General features: G+C 41.3%; 1 protein-coding gene across 3 annotated transcripts in view; it reads left to right on the top strand.

Moving 5' to 3' along the window:
- The window catches only part of LOC143764440 (putative pleckstrin homology domain-containing family N member 1), a 67,946-nt gene that overhangs the window by 4,936 nt on the left and 43,180 nt on the right, over positions 1 to 19,830 (top strand). For all 3 annotated transcript variants that reach the window (XR_013213193.1, XM_077249997.1, XM_077249998.1), the window contains exons 3-8: positions 4,447 to 4,522; positions 10,323 to 10,379; positions 12,554 to 12,700; positions 17,034 to 17,120; positions 18,108 to 18,180; positions 18,548 to 18,690. Coding sequence is in view for 2 of the 3 variants with exons in the window: in XM_077249997.1 (XP_077106112.1) it covers positions 4,447 to 4,522; positions 10,323 to 10,379; positions 12,554 to 12,700; positions 17,034 to 17,120; positions 18,108 to 18,180; positions 18,548 to 18,690 (583 nt within the window). In the remaining variant the exon portion in view is untranslated. The remainder of the gene's footprint in view (positions 1 to 4,446; positions 4,523 to 10,322; positions 10,380 to 12,553; positions 12,701 to 17,033; positions 17,121 to 18,107; positions 18,181 to 18,547; positions 18,691 to 19,830) is intronic.

The raw sequence follows: 19,830 nt of genomic DNA, 5'->3' as shown, positions 1-19,830 counted from the left end.
CAAAATTTGGAGCATATAACCACAAAAAATGTATCATAAAAATGATGTATTTATTAGTACAATCAATTATGACACAATATTACAAGACAAATATTTAAAACAGAGCAATCAATTACAGTTAAGGGTGCACCAAAACTCAGTAATACCCCAGAAACAGATACCTGGACATGAGACTATCTCTTATGACCCACACATGGTCATGTATTCCATATATAATATAAAGTGGCAGTGCAATCTATCTTATCCATAAGTTAAAGTCTCCAAAATAGGGTAAATCACATTTAGTCTCTAGATTAGACTCCCATTACAGGGTTAAATTCCATTAGTCAGTGACCATATAGATATTATACCCCAAGTGAGGGGAGAGACATGAGACCACCCTCTAAATCATACCCATACCTGTGTCCATGGGGGTGACCACACGCCCCTACGCGCGTTTCACAACAGCTTCCTCAGGGGGCAGAGTGACAAAGCAAAGTCCCTGCTGTCTTCCTTAAATACGCTTCTAATTATCACATTTAATGGCGCATGTGGCCGAACAGGTGGGCGCAGCGACGCTGCATCACCCAGGCGCCAACATGGCGGTGCGGGTCACGTGGGAACTCCCCGATTACGTCACTGACCCACACACGACACCAATAGGCGCCGGACACGATGCAGCAACGGAGCACACGTCGGAGACATGCGCATCAGTGACACCACTGAAATATAGCTCCCCCGTTACTGCCGAATGGAGCTTGCTGTATCCATCAGAAGCATTAATAAAGGTGCAGGTGTCATTACATATATAATATTGATAGCAGAATCAGCAATAAGACCCATGAATATGTAAATACCTCCAATATGTTTCCGCATTGCAATGATTAATACTATTATTTAAAGTGACAGTGCATAAAAGTGACCGAGCAAAATTGATTATTTTTTTTTAATACATGTGGGGATTGCCTGTTTGTTAGGCAAAGAAAAAGTGTCCATCAGAATGTTGTCTCGGTTAGAATTTTTTTTTTTTAATTTACAGTATTGGAGAAAAGTTTTAGGCATGTGTCGATGTGACGTGACCGCAAGTATGCGATTTGTACACTTCCGGCCACATTCCGACTAGACGTGTCCACGCTGGCTCCATTCACTTATATCCAGTGAGGCTGCTTATGTCTAGTAGGCATGTGACTGCATGTATGCAAATTGTATACTTGCTTTCATGTGACCGCCTGTTTTCAGCAGCGGCACCTGAGAATCGTCACATCATGTGGTACACGCAGGTTGATGATTCAATTGTCTGCAGTCTCTTTTATTGACATTGGTTCTATGTTTGGGGTCAACGTCCTGCTGCAGAATAGATTTGTAGCCAATCAGACGCCTCCCAGATGGTACTGTATGAAGGATTTGTGTTATTATGATGTATGATGGATAAATGCAGGGGTGGACATATCACTGGTGCAACCTGTTTGTACGCACAGGGGCTCCAGAGGAAAGGGGGCTAGTGCCACCTCCACATACTATGATGAGCTACTAGTCTGCAAAGGGCCCATAAACTATTCTTGAACAGGGGCCCTCTCCTGTGTGTGTCCTCCATGGGTCAACGATATAATATGGATAGGTCCTCCAGAGTCAGATGCTCTCTGTAACCGCTCTCTATTCCGGCCAACAGATCCTGAACAATGGACCCCCCTTGAGCAAGTGCATGAAAAATGGGTATTCCTACACATTTAAAGGGGTACTCGTAAAAGTAACACATCAACTATCTACAGATTAGATAAATGGGTCTGAGACCTCCCACCGATCATGAGCTTGGGGGTTCCAAAATTTCCTGTGTGAATTCATCATTACTGAGCATGTGCGACTCTCAGTATTAACTCTCTATAACTCCTCTATGCAATTAGCAGATAGCCAATGGAACTGTGTAATGCTTCATTTACAAAGGGGATTTTGGGATCCCATCGTTATGATTTGTAGGGGTCCTATTGATCATATATACATATATGACTTGTCTGTGTACAGGTTATATATGTTATTTATGGGACAAATCATTTAAGGTGAACTGTTGTGATTGGGAACAAAAGTGGATTAATGTATTAAAGGGGATAGGGATGTAAGAAAGCAGAATGTCCCTTTACATTTTTTAATTCCAGGGGTTGTATCATCATCTCTAGTCTTTGGGATCCTCATCTGCCTCAGTTCATTTACCTCTTGCTGTAACCGATGATTGATCTCAGTTGTCTTGTCACGTCTGCAGCTCCTTTATTAGCGCTTTGTTTTACGGCGATACGACGCCGGCTTTATAGAACCATTTTTCATACGCGGATAATGAATTGTATGAATGTTAATTAAAGTAATAAATGTAACACTAATTACCGCCGAGCTCATTTATCCTGCTGATCAGCGACTCCGATAAAAGTGACGGAAGAGAAAGACGAGTTTCTCTTTTTGAGCTGAATTGTTATTTTTAGAGATAATTTATTTTATTATCCCCTCTGGGTGTTTCTGCAGTCACGGGGAAGAGCTGGAATCTCAAGTTACACGCAGCAGCAGCAGAAAGACATGGAAGGATTTACACTTTAGTTTCTTTTTGACTTGATACGCTTTTTAGGATTTTTTTTTTTTTTGCTGCTTATAATCTTAGAGGAAAGTTGGAATAAAACGAAAATTTTCCATCCTGCTGTGTAGAAATGAATATTCTACAAGAAGCGAAATAAATATTCCCAGCAAATCAAAAAAGCTGCTATCTGCCTGCCAGGTTTAAAGGAATTTTCCAGGCTTAGAAGAAAAGTCTGCAGGAACTCTGTGAATACAGTGGAAATTGCACTCGCTGCACAATGTCACCATTCAGTTACATAGAGTGCCGGCAGACTTTTCATTTCAAACTCCAATTTTCTGCCTCACTTCACAAATATCAAATTAAAGGTGCCTTTTGAAGTCTATGGAGGGGGAAGAAGGGAGGAGCACAGCAATGAAACATGCAAAGATGATGCTACTGCTTTCTAGTAAGTGTTTTATTTCAACCAGATGCTGGATTCACAGCTGCACAGCTTAATACTGCTGTATAATGTCCTCCATGCTGCTGCTACTTCTGAACATGTGCTACAAAGAAGCAGCAGATCAAGGATCAGTCATATCTGTGTGTGCTGTGTGCATCCATTTTTTCCAAATAATAGTAAGGGGTATGGTATCGCCAGTTTATCAATTTAATCATTTATATCTAGAGGAACACCAGAGGAATGGCACAGTGCTGAGTTCTAAAAAAATACTCTTCTTTTCATCGAGAATATGAGCATTTAACCCCTTCTTGATATATGACATACAGTTACGTCATATGTTAGGTTCCTGACTTTGATGCAGGTTTGAGCTCATATATTTCAAGGCAGATGATGACTGGTTTATTCAGCCATCATATGCCTAAAACAGCTGCGGGTGGTGTGGATCTCCACCAATGGCTGTTAACCTGTTAAATCTAGCTGTGTGATGAGTTTGCAGAGTGTTAATTGATAGCCATGACAGCTGGGGGTGTGCTGAAGACCCCTATGCCTGTAATTACGATACTCCTGTGAAAGCCATCGTTCAGCTAGCGTTCGTAGGAGATTGTGATTTTAGCTATACATAGCAGGCCTGATCAGATTATCATAGCTTGAAGTCCCCTGAGGGGACTATTAAATTCAATAAAAGGTGATAAAAAATGTTTTTAAAACTATGAAAAATAAAAATAATGCAAAAGTTCAAATCACCCCTCTTTTGTTCCATTAATAATAAAACAAAAGACAAATAAAAAAAACGCGTATCTGGTATCGCTGCGTTCAGAAATGTCCAATCTATCAAAATATAAAATAAATTAATTCGATCAGTAATCAGCGTAATGTGAAACCAATCGAAACGCCAGAATTACGGTGATCAAAATATCGATCTACCCCAAGATGGAGTCAATAAAAATATCAGCTCAGGCTGCAAAAATAATCCCTCATATAGCCCCATATACTGAAAATTGAAAATGTTACGGGTCTCGGAAAATCGCTGCAAAGGCAAAAAAATTATTTCACAGATTTCTGATTTTTTATTTTTTTTCACCACTCAAATGACTAAAGAAAAATGCATGTTTGGTGTCTGTGTACTCATACTCGCCTGAAGGATCATATTGCCAGGTCAGTTTTACCATATAGTGAACATGGTAAATAAAAAAATAAAAATAAAAAATATGAAATTGCACTTTTTTATTACAATTTCAAAACGCTTGGAATTTTTTTTGCCACTGTCCAGTGCATTACAAGATAAAACGAATGGTGTTATTCAAAAGTACAAATTATCCCGCAGAAAAACAAGCCCTATTAAAAAGTTATAGCTATTGGAAGAAGGGGAGGAAAATGCAAAAAAACAAAAAAAAGGAAAATAACTTGGCCATGGATGAGTTAATGATCAGAAGCGTTAATCTGGATCTTACCTTATTTCTTTGTTTTATAGGAAACCATCAGCAGTCAGCACACCATGCGGTCCGTCCTCTAATGGAGGTCCTTGCTGCATACCTCAAGATCTAGCTGTGAGTTAACTAAACATTTATCATAAAAAAAAAAGTCGTTTAATATTAAAGTTGTTGTCTGGTCAAGATATATTGATGACTTATCTATAGGAAAGATCGTCAAGAGGACTGGCGTATAGCAAATGTGGTGCCAATATTCAAAAAGGGGACAAAAACTGAACTCGATAATTATAGGCCAGTAAGCTTAACCTCTACTGTGGGTAAAATCCTGGAGGGCATTCTAAAGGATACTATACTGGAGTATCTGAAGAGGAATAACCTTATGACCCAGTATCAGCACGGGTTTACTAAGGACCTTTCCTGTCAGACTAATTTGATCAGCTTCTATGAAGAGTTAAGTTTCGGACTGGACCAAGGGAACCCAGTAGATGTAGTGTATATGGACGTTTCAAAAGCTTTTGATATGGTGCCACACAAAAGGTTGATACATAAAATGAGAATAATAGGGATAGGGGAAAATATGTGTAAGTGGGTTGAGAGCTGGCTCAGGGATAGGAAACAAAGGGTGGTTATTAATGGAGCACACTCGGACTGGGTCGCGGTTAGTAGTGGGGTACCACAGGGGTCAGTATTGGGCCCTCTTCTTTTTAACATATTTATTAATGAACTTGTAGGGGGCATTCAGAGTAGAATTTCAATATTTGCAGATGACACTAAACTCTGCAGGGTAATCAATACAGGGGAGGACAATTTTATATTACAGGATGATTTATGTAAACTAGAAGCTTGGGCTGATAAATGGCAAATGAGCTTTAATGGGGATAAATGTAAGGTCATGCACTTGGGTAGAAGTAATAAGATGTATAACTATGTGCTTAATTCTAAAACTCTGGGCAAAACCGTCAATGAAAAATACCTGGGTGTATGGGTGGATGACAAACTCATATTCAGTGGCCAGTGTCAGGCAGCTGCTACAAAGGCAAATAAAATAATGGGATGCTTTAAAAGAGGCATAGATGCTCATGAGGAGAACATAATTTTACCTCTATACAAGTCACTAGTTCGACCACACTTAGAATACTGTGCACAGTTCTGGTCTCCGGTGTATAAGAAAGACATAGCTGAACTGGAGCGAGTGCAGAGAAGAGCGACCAAGGTTATTAGAGGACTGGGGGGTCTGCAATACCAAGATAGGTTATTACACTTGGGGCTGTTTAGTTTGGAAAAGCGAAGACTAAGGGGTGATCTTATTTTAATGTATAAATATATGAGGGTACAGTACAAAGACCTTTCTGATGATCTTTTTAATCATAGACCTGAGACAGGGACAAGGGGGCATCCTCTACGTCTGGAGGAAAGAAGGTTTAAGCATAATAACAGATGCGGATTCTTTACTGTAAGAGCAGTGAGACTATGGAACTCTCTGCTGTATGATGTTGTAATGAGTGATTCATTACTTAAATTTAAGAGGGGACTGGATACCTTTCTGGAAAAGTCTAATGTTATAGGGTATATATACTAGATTCCTTGATAGGGCGTTGATCCAGGGAACTAGTCTGATTGCCGTATGTGGAGTCGGGAAGGAATTTTTTTCCCCAATGTGGAGCTTACTTTTTGCCACATGGGTTTTTTTTTGCCTTCCTCTGGATCAACATGTTAGGGCATGTTAGGTTAGGCTATGGGTTGAACTAGATGGACTTTTTATTATTATTGTTTATTTATATAGCACCATTAATTCCATGGTGCTGTACATGAGAAGGGGTTACATCAAAATACAAATATCACTTACAGTAAACAAAACTAACAATGACAGACTGGTACAGCGGGAAGAGGACCCTGCCCTTGCGGGCTTACAATCTACAGGATTATGGGGAAGGAGACAGTAGGTCGAGGGTTGCAGTAGCTCCAGTGGTGTTGAGGTGGCCGTGTAGTCTTTACAGGCTGTAAGCTTCTTTGAAGAGATGGGTTTTCAGGTTTCTTTTGAAGGATCCAAAAGTAGTGGATAACCGGATGTGTTGGGGCACTGAATTCCAGAGGATGGGTGATATTCGGGAGAAGTCTTGGATGCGATTGGGTGAGGAGCGAATAAGCGTGGAGGAGAGGAGGAGGTCTTGGGAGGACCGGAGATTACGTGAGGGAAGATATTGAGAGATTAGTGTGGAAATATACGGAGGAGAAAGATTATGGATGGCTTTGTAGGTCAGTGTTAGTAATTTAAACTGGATACGCTGAGAAATTGGGAGCCAGTGAAGGGATTTGCAAAGAGGGGAAGCAGGAGTGTAGCGAGGAGAGAGATTAATTAGACGGGCAGCAGAGTTAAGGATGGACTGGAGGGGTGCGAGAGTGTTAGAAGGTAGGCCACAGAGGAGTATGTTGCAGTAGTCGAGGCGGGAGATGATTAGGGCATGCACGAGCATTTTGGTAGAGTGTGGGTTGAGGAAAGGACGGATTCTGGAAATATTTTTGAGCTGGAGGTGACAGGAGGTGGCGAGAGCTTGGATGTGCGGTTAACATCTGAAGTCTTCCTTCAACCTTAATAACTATGTAACTATGTAACATGACAATGGTAGGAACATGATACCACGCATCTCCTTCGTTATTTCCTCCAGAGCTGTTCTGGGGTAACGGCTCGCGTCTTGACATCATGAATGATGTGGTGACCTTCCTCATCCTTGCACAGAACAGTCCTGATTCTCAACCAAGCTGGAAGTCCAAGGACTTCAGCTGGAGCGGTAGGGATCAGAAGTTATCACAAGTACTAGAGGGGTAACAGTGAGGAGTGGAAGGGCTGCAGAGGAGCGGTGAGGTTTGACTATTCTTTTATTTTTTACGTTTTGTGTTTATTATGCTCTTGGGTCTTAGGAGGCCCCAAAGTCTAATAAGGGATATTACATTTTTGGAAAATAACTTCTCTACTAATCAAATTTCCTTGGAATTCAAATTTTGCCTGATCGGCTCATCTCTATTGGAGACTTATTTTCAAGTCAAAAAGTAGCTCCTACCAGCCAATCCAATTATCTACAAACATCTGAAGGGCCATCACAGTGTAGAGGGATCATCATTATTCTCATCTGCACATGGAAAGATGAGAAACAATGGAATTAAACTGAAAGGGAGAAGATACAGATTGGATATTAGAAAAAACTTTTTGGCAGTGAGGGTGATCAATGAGTGGAACAGGCTGTCACGAGAGGTGGTGAGTTCTCCTTCAATGGAAGCCTTCAAACAGAGGCTGGACAGACATCTGTCTGAGATGGTTTAGTGACTTCTGCATTGAGCAAGGGGTTGGACATGATGACCCTGGAGGTCCCTTCCAACTCTAACATTCTAGGATCCAATGAAACCAGAGCCCCAGCTGTAGAGAGGACTGTTTGGGGGTTCTTGCCACTCATCAGTACAGAACAAGGAACTGATTGGCTGAAAGACATGTTATAGGGGGGATAAGAGCTCTCCAACTCAGCATGGAGACTTATAGAGGATATCCGGCCCAATGTGTATCTAGGGTCCCTCGAGATTAAGTTCTCTGATTTTTCAAAAATAAGTGAACCATAAAAAATGCTAGAATAATCCACAATGGGCTTTTGATCATCTTGAGCTCCTCAGTCTTCTCAGTCTTCCTCTTTTATTTCTGGTCAGGAAATATAACTAGGATGGTATAACGTACGGCACAATGTAAAACTTCCTCATCCCCAAAGTGACAGGCCCTGGGAGGATAACAATGCTGTGTCTGTCCTACATCCGAGCAAATATTTATCTAAGCCGCCTAAAGCCTAAACTTCATAAAGGCCTTTATGTAAAGTTTTCCCGGACACAGAAAACTTTTAGTGAAGAAAAGGGCGAGTGTGCGGTAGCAGAAGTGATCGTCGAAATACAAAGAAATAAAACCATCCTTTCATTCTGATTCCAAAGCGATATGTCAATAGTTGAGATTTCATTGTTTCTTCTGTCTGATCTGCATCAGTTTATTTGGCCTTTAAATGGAATCTGTCAGCAAGTTTTTTTTCAATGCAATCTGAGAGCAGCATGATGCAGGGACAGAGACCCTGATTCCAGCGATGTATCACTTAGTTTATAGGGTGATACAATCCCAGTTTTCTCTATGCCTGTGAGTCTATGGGTCGGTGAAAATCACGTACAGCACCTGGATGGCATCTGTGTGTATCTAGCACTGTAAAGTATAGGAGAAGCTTTGAGCTGTATTTATTAATGAATCTATCCGTATAAAACATGGATGACCCACTGAGGGTAAAAAAGGATATAAGGTTTGCAATTTACTGCTTGCTAAAATATTTAACCGCTTTAGAAATATTAACACTTTTCTCTCGTTTTTACATCTCGTTGCCTTGGAGACCGACCACCACTTCTAGACGGCAAAACATGCTCATTGCTTACAAACTGTTTTCTATTGAGCTTCTGACCGGTATTTTTGAAGTGCGATCAAGTGCGCCGTTTTCTCCTGAACCCGGTCAGCTTCAACGCAGTGTTTACAAGCTAGACATCAACGGTGGTCAGTAACCATGGCAACGTTCTGTAAACAAAAGGAAAGTGTTAATATCTCAAGAAGGGATGAACATTTTAAAGAGCAGTAAATTGCAAAAGTGCATTATCCAAAAGTATCTATTATTTATGAAAACGAGAATACCGCTTTGAGCAATGTACCACGTAGTTATCGCACCCATTGCCACGTTGTTTCTAAAGAAAAAGATAATTTCTGATTAAATCTTGTATTCAGGCTGACTCATTGGCAAAATATTAAGAAACTTCCGCATGGAAATGTTGAAATTCTGATAGTACGGGTTGATATTATTTTATTTCTCATTAAAGAGGCTGAATGGTTTAGAAACCCTATTTACATCACGCACCCTACCAGGGAATTCAGAGTTAATCTTTAGTTTAGGATCTTTATCCCTTGCGGAGTTATACGGTGTGTCAAAAATGATGTGTTTTCTAGTGGAAACCATTTCAGGACGCTCTCATTCTTAAAAAAAATTCTTAAAAAAAAGTTTAAAAAATTACGGCAAAACCACCAGTTGTGCTGGCAACCTGCGTACATAGCCAACGAGCGGAAACTCTCCAAATCCTTCTTGAAAACTCCTCAACAACTGTGTAGCTTTGCTCAGCTTCTGCTCCAAAAACTCTGCAAAAAGACCCCATTTAGAAGTTTTTTTCTTCCTGAAGAATTTTTTCTAGGTCAGATGTTTGATTTTTTTGTGTTTTCCATTAGGAGATGCTTCAAAGAACTGACACAAACCCTGTGTTTTCCTGCAGGCAACAAAGTGGTTTCAAAACATAAATTAATAGACGTGTCTTTCAAGCATTTTTTTTAGCAATTTTGTAGGCGTTTGTAATAAAAAAAAACCTCAGTGTGCACATTCCTTTACTCTGATTCCTAAAACTTCGACTCCAACATAAAAGGCTAAGTTCCTACGGTGGGAAAACACAACGGATTCTCTGTCACATACTCACTTGCGAAACCAACGCATTTCACAGTGACAACATTTGCATGAGATTTTTAGAAATCTCATAGACATGCTGCGAAATATATCCGCAACTTAAATTGACAGCAGCTTCCGGTTTGAGAAAGGCAGGAAGCCAATTTATTCTCGTGGCCATGAATTTCTAAATTTGCAGCTCAAAGGGATACTGTTCTGCTGCAGGAGGTCTGCAATGGAGATGCTAGGTGGGAGCTTCAAGATCTTGCACTGGTTGTATTGTACCAGGGGCGTGGAGGACAGTCATGCACAGCTTTCATCTAAACCTACTTCTTTCTGAGATTTGTGTAATTGTCACACCAATGACTAATGAATTTAATGACCGATATTAGATAAAGTCCCCAACCAAGATGTTTATCTTTCCGCAGATCCTGTCCCCTGGCAAAGCTGATATCCACACAATACACACACAGTATGTGTCTAAGGTCGGTAATAATCATTTGTAGAACTATCAATCACTGCAAGAAATTATAATTAAGAGTTTGTATGGTATTAAAACTAACAAACATTGTTACAAATCTCAAATTATGGGATTTACTAGACTATGTAGTTGTGGTGGAAATCCTTGAAAGAGGCAATTGACAGCCAAAGACATGCCGGAGAGGATAGAAAAAGCCCCGGTGACCAGATTTAAAGTGAAGTCATTATAAAAAATGACTTATTGTATCAATCATGTTTTTGTATTAAACGTATTATTTAAAAAATAATCAGCAATGTTTTTATTCAATTTGACAATCTGTATTAAAAAGAAAAAACATAGACATCTTGAAATTCTCACACTGGCCACTGGAGCTTTCTTAGACTCATACTTCCTTTTGTTTCAGGAAACAACACATGTACATTATTTATTTATTTATTATTTACATTAGCCACAATGGACAGACTTTATCCCTATCTCTTGTAGTGAGGCATCTAATGAACATAAGCAAAGTTCCCTATGTAGGGAGGGGGATGAGCAGTGACAATTGGGTTTGGTGGATCCTGTGTCATCACTTGCAGTAATTCAGCCTCTGATGATAAGGAAACTGCTGTGAGCTCTTCTTGAAAGGACTGGAAGCATGAGTCTAAAATTCCCCTGTGACCATTGTGAAAATTTCAAGATTAATTATAATTTTTTTAAAATAAAGATTGTGATATGAAAAAAATATTGTCAAAATAATTTAAAAAAAACCCTGAAACACTGAAATCTTATTTAAACAGTAGGTCATTTTATGATTAAAGCTTCCGTTAAAAAATGTGAACAATTTCTCTTACAATATTCCATTTCTTGAACCAACAGGGCTCCATAAATGGAGTTCACAAGGGTCACTATTTTGTTGGTTTCATTTTGGCAAATGTTATATTCTAGGACCGTGCTGGATGGTTCTAGATAGTGACTGAGATAGCGAGTGTCAGATCCAGAAGCATCTATCCTTGGACCACGTAGGGTAGCAGTATGGAGACACAATTGTACTGGTATTGGACCCATGGATCATTGCACATACAGTAGTTTAGCTTTTCAAAGTGTAGTTATCTACATGTATGGCAATGTTATTTATGTTCTTCATAAATTTCAAGACACATCTTCTGCTCTATCCTTTCCTGTTTTACTTATCTACAAACCATAAGTTTAAAACAATGTTCACACCCTTTTGACCAAAGAATGAGAGGCCGAAAGGCCCTAAATTACCAATAAACTCCAAGAGCTAAATCTCAACCTTCATCCTTGCCTAAACTTCAAAACTCCCATAACTGTACTTTTGGGTTGGACATGGGTCATCCCAGACTTAAACATCTCAGACCTCCTTCCAATCTAAAATACCCAACGACGACTCTCCCCTTTGTTAGATAACTGGAAAAGACCTGAAAACTTTCTATAGATTTCTCTCTATGTCCTTTCTCTCTTAAGGGTCATAAAATGGGTACATTCCCAAAAAATTCTGGTTTCAAATACAGCTCAACTCAAGCAGACCTAATGCATTAACTCTACGGGCTAAATCTCAACCTTCGTCCTAGTCTAGACTACAGAACTTCCATAACTGTTCTTTTGGGTTGGACATGGACCTAAACACCTCAGAACTCCTTCCATCCTAGGATATCCAATGAAGACTCTCTCCTTTATCAGATAAATAGAAAAGACCCTGAGATCTTTCCGTAGATTTTATTCCTTCCACTCTAAGGGTCATAAAATTCCTGGTCATGTGAGTCAAGAGGAAAGCACCTTAAAGGCATATACATGGCCCCACTGGGAAAGTCTACCATCTTCTTTTGGTCAGAAATGATCTTCACATCATTGCTGGTTACTGATTCCAGCTGCTCTATTTTGGAGCTCAGTTATTGTCAATGCATAGTAGAGAAGGTGGCTGGTTTAGCTACTGAAATGAGAACTCAGCCAGGCTCCTTCGTACTGATACCCTACTGATACAAGAGGTTCTCCCATATAATTACGCCTAAAGTAGGCTAAGTATTGCAACTTGTGGCCAGATGGTCTCAGCACCATGGTACTTGAGAGCCAATATTAGTCACCGCCCTTACCATGTGGTGCCTGTTGGGCAATCAGACTGGTGGGTGCCATGTTTAATAATTTCTTTACACTGTATTTGTCTTTGATTTGTTGCAGCCTATTCTATTTTGGGGGAGAACACGAGAAGAACTAAATCAGATCATTTTAATAGAGCCAATCCAAGGTTGGGAAGGTCAGGGAATCAGATCGTATGGAGATGTGGTCATGTCGTCGCTGGCTGTCATGCAGATCAGTCACACGGAGGTATTTTGTATTTTTTTATGGATGTTTTTTATTTGACCTGAATGATCGTGTTTGGTTTTATACCCCAAAAAGCAGGCATGTTGCTAGCACTGGGCTACCAGGGAAACAATTTAACTTGCCCAAGCTTTTTAGTGCACAAATAGGGCAGCAAACACAACCATTGCAAAGGTGATAGGAATCCTCCACTTTGTGTAAAATCAGTGCAGGGCAAGAAGACGAAGCTGAACATGAAGATCGCATGGCGTTCAGCTTTCTGTCAGGCTTTCAGGACACAGGGGACATCACTGGAGCTTGAAGATGTGTGAAAACCACTGGTCAAGTGTTAATTTGTCATCTACCCTAGACCACCCTGGAAAAAAGGAAACCCCTCCATTGACCTAGCACTGAGCAATAACATCTCAATTATTTTGGACTACCATTAACATTAACATCTCCACTTCCCTAGACCACCATGGAAGCTAGAATGAACAGCTTCACTATTCTAGTCCAACAAGGAACTACATATTAACTTCTCCATTACCTTACCATTACCATTGGAGTCATTAATCCCCCAATTATACAAGCCCAACAGAAAAGCTAACATTAATACTTCTACTTTCCTAAACCACCAAATAGTGTAGTATTAACCTTCTTATTACCTTTACCCCACAAGGAATGCAGGCATTAACCTCTCTATCACACTCGGCCACCAAGGACTCTGGCATTCCTTTCGCCACTATCTTAGACCACCAGGGATGTAGACCATTACCATCCACTACACTAACCCTCAATGCATTATTTCTCCACCACCCTTAGTAACCAGAGAACTGAGCTATAATGCCTCAATACAAATGTTAACTCCACACTACACTACCATAGATCACTAGGAAATATAGAATACACTTGCCTGTCACCCTAGACCACTAGGAAACTAATAATTAACTTCTAAATTATCCTAGACCAACAGGAAAACAGACTTTACAGTGTACATATTTTAGAAGTTGGCAAATGGATTCTAAATTAATTTCTCAATCTCAAAATTCTTAAATTATCGCCAAAGATCATTTATTATTCAAAAACAACAAATCATCTTACCTTGCCTCTCACCTGTACCAGCCGGAATTTGATCAACTATCCATGTACTCACATAGAATCTAGGGAAGCGACCATATATTCAAATACAATCTGCGTAAGTGTCCATGTACTCATGTAGAACCTGGGTGAGTGTCCATGTACTCAAATAGAATCTGGGGGAGAGTCCATGTACTCATGTAGAATCTGGGTGAGTGTCCATGTACTCAAATAGAATCTGGGGGAGAGTCCATGTACTCATGTAGAATCTGGGTGAATGTCCATGTACTCATGTAGAATCTGGGTGGGTGTCCATGTACTCAAATAGAATCTGGGGGAGAGTCCATGTACTCATGTAGAATCTGGGGGAGTGTCCATGTACTCATGTAGAATCTGGGGGAGTGTCCATGTACTCATGTAGAGTCTGGGGGAGTGTCCATGTAGTCAAATAGAATGTGGGGGAGTGTCCATGTACTCATGTAGAATCTTGGGGAGTGTCCATGTACTCATGTAGAATCTGGGAAAGTGTCCATGCACTTAAATAAAATCTAGGGGAGTGTTCATCTACTCAAATAGAATCTAGGGGAGTGTCTATGTGGTCAGATAGAATCTAGGGGAGTGTCCATGTAGTCACATAGAATCTAGGGGAGTTTCCATGTAGTCAAATAGAATCTAGGGGAGTGTCTATGTGGTCAAATAGAATCTAGGGGAGAGACCATGTACTCAAATAAAATCTGGGTGAGTGTCCATGTGCTCATGTAGAATCTGGGTGAGTGTCCATGTACTCAAATAGAATCTGGGGGAGAGTCCATGTACTCAAATAAAATCTGCGGGAGTGTCCATTTACTCATGTAGAATCTGGTGGAGTGTGCATGTACTCATGTAGAATCTGGGGGAGTGTCCATGTACTCATGTAGAGTCTGGGGGAGTGTCCATGTAGTCAAATAAAATCTGCGGGAGTGTCCATTTACTCATGTAGAATCTGGGGGAGTGTCCATGTACTCATGTAGAATCTGGGAAAGTGTCCATGCACTTAAATAAAATCTAGGGGAGTGTTCATCTACTCAAATAGAATCTAGGGGAGTGTCTATGTGGTCAAATAGAATCTAGGGGAGTTTCCATGTAGTGAAATAGAATCTAGGGGAGTGTCCATGTAGTCACATAGAATCTAGGGGAGTATCCATGTAGTCAAATCGAATCTAGGGGAGTGTTCATGTAGTCAAATCGAATCTAGGGGAGTGTCCATGTAGTCAAATCAAATCTAGGGGAGTGTCTATGTGGTCAAATAGAATCTAGGGGAGTGTCTATGTGGTCAAATAGAATCTAGGGGAGTGTCCATGTAGTCAAATAGAATCTAGGGGAGTGTCCATGTAGTCAAATAGAATCTAGGCGAGTGTACATCTACTCATGTAGAACCTGGGGGAGTGTCCATGTGGTCAAAGAGAATCTAGGGGAGCGTGCATGTACTCAAATAGAAACTTGGGGAGTTGCCATGTACTTACATAAAATCTAGGGGAATGTCCATGTACTCATGTAGAATTTGGTGGAGTGTTTGTGTACTTATATTGAATCTGGGGGAGAGTCCATGAACTTAAATAACAACTAGGGTAGTGTCCATGTACTCAAGTGGAATTTGGGGGAGTGTCAATGTACTCATGTAGAATTTGTGAGATTGTTCATGTACTCATATAGAATCTGGAGGAGTGTACATGTACTCATGTAGAATATGGGAGAGTGTCCATATACTTAAAATCTGGAGGACTATCCATGCACTCTTATAGAATATGGGGTAGGGTTTATGAAGTTAAATAGAATCAGCGAGAATGTCCATGTAACTCAGATAGAATCTGGGGAGTGTCCATGTCCTTAAATAGAATCTGGAGTAGTGTTCATGTACTCAAATAAAATTTGAAAGAGTGTCCATGTACTCATGTAGAATTTGGGGGAGTGTCCATGTACTTAAAGGGCACCTGTCACCCCGTTTTTTCCGTATGAGATAAAAATACTGTTAAATAGGGCCTGAGCTGTGCATTACAATAGTGTATTTTGTGGACCCCGATTCCCCACCTATGCTGCCAAAATACGTTACCAAAGTAGCCGTTTTCGCCTGTCAATCAGGCTGGTCTGGTCAAAAGGGCGTGGTGTCTTCCCCCAGATCTTGCTTAGTTTTCCGTTGGTGGCGTAGTGGTTTGCGCATGCCCAAGGTCCCAAATCCACTGCACAGGGGAGTTAAAAGAGCGCGATGTGCACTATTTCATTGGTGATCGGTGGGGGCGGCCATCTTCCTTTGGTTGCGCGTGCGCAGAAGCGGCGCTCTGCTGGCCGCGGCTTCAGAAAAATGGCCGCGGGATGCCGCGTGTGTGCAGATGGAGATCGCGGCGGCCATTTTCCTGAAGCAGAGTTCGCATCTCGGCTTCAGGAAAATGGCCGCCGCGATCTCCATCTGCACACGCGCGGCATCCCGCGGCCATTTTCCTGAAGCCGCGGCCAGCAGAGCGCCGCTTCTGCGCACGCGCGGCCAAAGGAAGATGGCCGCCCCCACCGATCACCAATGAAATAGTGCACATCGCGCTCTTTTATCTCCCCTGTGCAGTGGATTCGGGACCTTGGGCATGCGCAAACCACTACGCCACCAACGGAAAACTAAGCAAGATCTGGGGGAAGACACCACGCCCTTTTGACCAGACCAGCCTGATTGACAGGCGAAAACGGCTACTTTGGTAACGTATTTTGGCAGCATAGGTGGGGAATCGGGGTCCACAAAATACACTATTGTAATGCACAGCTCAGGCCCTATTTAACAGTATTTTTATCTCATACTGAAAAAACGGGGTGACAGGTGCCCTTTAAATAGACTCTGGGGGAGTGTCCATTTACTCATGTAGAACTTGGGGGAGTGTCCAAGTACTCATGTAGAATTTAGGGGAGTGTCCATGTACTTAAATAGAATCTGGGAGAGTGTCCATTTACTCGTGTAGAACTTGGGGGAGTGTCCAAGTAGTCATGTAGAATTTAAGGGAGTGTCCATGAACTCATTTAGAATCTGGGAGAGTGCTTGCGCTGACAAAGAAAAACATACCCCTGATGTATGTCTAGTGTAATTTGCATGCGGCGTCAGTGCTTTATTTCTCAGCACTAGCACTTTACAGATATCACATTTTTTATTGTACGAGGAGAGAACGTGTACAGCTGTACAATGAGCTTCATCAGTAAACTGGTCCTGACTCCTGACCAATTACATACTGATCTTCCAGTATCTGACACCTTTGTATTTTCTCTGCAGGAGATGTCGGAGTGCTTCATGGTTCTGTTTCCTCTGCACTTGTTAATTCTTTCCATGGATCATCGGGAGAGGAGATTTATATATCAGGTAAAGAACGATAAATGCTTGTAATAAATGCTTTTCCCTTTTAAGTCCCCATTATCTCAGAGAGGACGGGGCTCAGAAACCTGACACACTGAGCGTGCATGCCACTTCTTTTTTCAAGATGGGGTTAGAGCGCGGTCCCTGGATTTGAGACCCCCATTCTCGAGATCGCTGGTACCAGCACTTGGACTCCTGTGATTGGCAAGTTATCTCCTATCCTGTGGGTTGGGGATAACACGCTATCTTGGGAATTTTTCTGATCACAAACCATATTTTTTTGTCATATAAACTTGTGGAGTGATCCCAATACTAAAAAAAAGTGCAAGTCCAAAAAATGTAAAGGACACCTGTCATTTCACACAAAATCTGTTAAAAAAGCCCTAATCCTCCACGTCAAGTTAAAGGGAACCTGTCACCTGAATTTGGAGGGACCAGTTTTGGGTCATATGGGCAGGGTTTTCGGGTGTTTGATTCACCCTTTCCTTACCCGCTGGCTGCATGCTGGCTGCAATATTGGATTGAAGTTCATTCTCTGTCCTCCGGAGTACACGCCAGCGCAAGGCAATATTGCCTTGCGCTGGTGTGTACTACGGAGGACACAGCATGAACTTCAATCCAATATTGCGGCCAGCATGCAGCCAGCGGGTAAGGAAAGGGTGAATCAAACACCCGAAAACCCCGCCCATATGACCCAAAACTGGTCCCGCCAAATTCAGGTGACAGGTTCCCTTTAAAACTGTATTTGCTGAACATATCAGTCTAATATATCCTGATTCTCATGCTCTGTAACTTGACATCCACTATTGTTGAATGGGTGGCTCCTCCTTATCAGCATTCTACCAGCACTATAGGAGCTGGAACTTCTCTCATCTCCCAGGATAAATTGTACAGTCATAATTTATATTCCACTGTAATAATTAAAGTAGTCGCTTAAACAATAAATATATTTCTTGAATATTTCCTGACTGTCCAATTTTATTTTATTTTCAGGGACTACTCCCTCTATCAGGAATGTGTGTAGTCTGTGAACCGTCCAAAATTGGCTATAACTTTGAAGTCAGCGGTAAGTAATTTCACAATTTTTTTACTATAAAGATGGCAAAGCCATGAGCAAGAAGGTATACCAAGAGGCATATACTGAGTGATGGCTGCACCCAAAAGGATTCAGTACACTGCCTTATCTGTATACAATGGCCAAGGCATAATGTCATGGTGACACCTAGAGCCCACGAGCTGCCACCTATGCCCTTGTCCACATAAAGAGGGTCCTCTCCCACAAAAATATGGAAGGTGATGATGGAACAGAATCAATACGTTTACCGGAAAATGTCCTTTACGGCCAGATTCACAGATCCGCAATAATATGCCGAAAAATACTGATGTGTGAATATGGCCTAAAACGTTTATATCTTCCATTAAACTCTGTTGAGGTCCAATGATTGAGTCGCGCCAAGTGGCCTGTCTGAGCTCAAGGGAGAAGAGTCTTTGGATTTCAGCTTTGCAAAAGCACATACAAGAAGCGAACAGCCATTACTCTCCAGTTTCTCCAGCAATCAGCATTTTATCATATCTGGTGAGTTCACAGTGAGTAAAAATAAGGGGCCTATATAATTACAGCATTAGGGGTATTCCCATCTCCAAGATCCTATCCCAATATGTAGTAGGTGTAATAATAATAATATTAGCAAATATTTCCAGTTAGAAATGTAGTACAGTTCTTCTGATTCGCTATGTCTTTTTCCTCACGTGCAGGCATTGCAGAAACTTAGGTATCCATGGTTACAACCTCTAGAAACTAGCTGTCACTATATCAGTGGCCGTAAGCATGGATACATGAGGTTCTGCAATGCCTGCACATGAGAAAAGAGACAAGGCGAATCAGAAGAACTATACTACATTTCTAATTGGAGATATTTGCTGATATTACTATTACACCTACTACACATACACAGATGCCTAAAAGTTTACCGGCTCACAGAGAAATTCTGTGTAGTGCTGGGAAAGCTATACTCCTTAGCCAATCCTACATAAAGCACTCTAAGAAAAGGTAATAGAAATGCGTATCTTGGGACCACATCAAAGTAGCGCCCCGGTCACAGGACCTGGGAAAACATCGCCCACAAGGTTCATTTGAGAGCGACTCTGGTCATGAGATCGGGCGGCGTTTCCCAGGTCCTGTGGCCCGTCTGGATTAGCGGGGCAACGTGCATCGTTTTGGATGTGGACAGGTCCGTACTCATGGCAGATCACATTGGTGGATCCGGTCAGGGTGGAAGATGGGTCATGACTTGCCATTGGTAGAGGTGCATAAAAGCGGCGTGTATTCAAGTATAGGACCTCACTCTGAAAAATTAAAGATCTGGTGTGTATACGGTGACTGGTATACTGTTAATTTAGATAGTTGTAGTTGTAGAGTTGAGCGACTTTTACTTTTTTAAGATCGAGTCGGGTTTCGCGAAACCCGACTTTCTCAAAAGTCGGGTCGGATGAAATTGGCCGATTATTGCGAAAAGTCGGGGGCCGACTGAAACACGAAACTCAATGCAAGTCAATGGGGAAGCAAAGTCGGCAGTGAGTGGAGGACAGGAAAACACCTACAGTGGCCATTTTAATGCCAAAAACATCAATTTGTATTACTGAAGCTTGTCAATTTTAATTTACTTTATAATAATAATTAGGCATTGAAAACAGGGGGTCATTTGGCTAAAGTTGT

The sequence above is a fragment of the Ranitomeya variabilis genome, chromosome 4 (genome assembly GCF_051348905.1).
Source record: "Ranitomeya variabilis isolate aRanVar5 chromosome 4, aRanVar5.hap1, whole genome shotgun sequence".
NCBI classification, from domain to species: domain Eukaryota; kingdom Metazoa; phylum Chordata; class Amphibia; order Anura; family Dendrobatidae; genus Ranitomeya; species Ranitomeya variabilis.
This window is presented reverse-complemented; position numbering and strand designations above follow the sequence as displayed.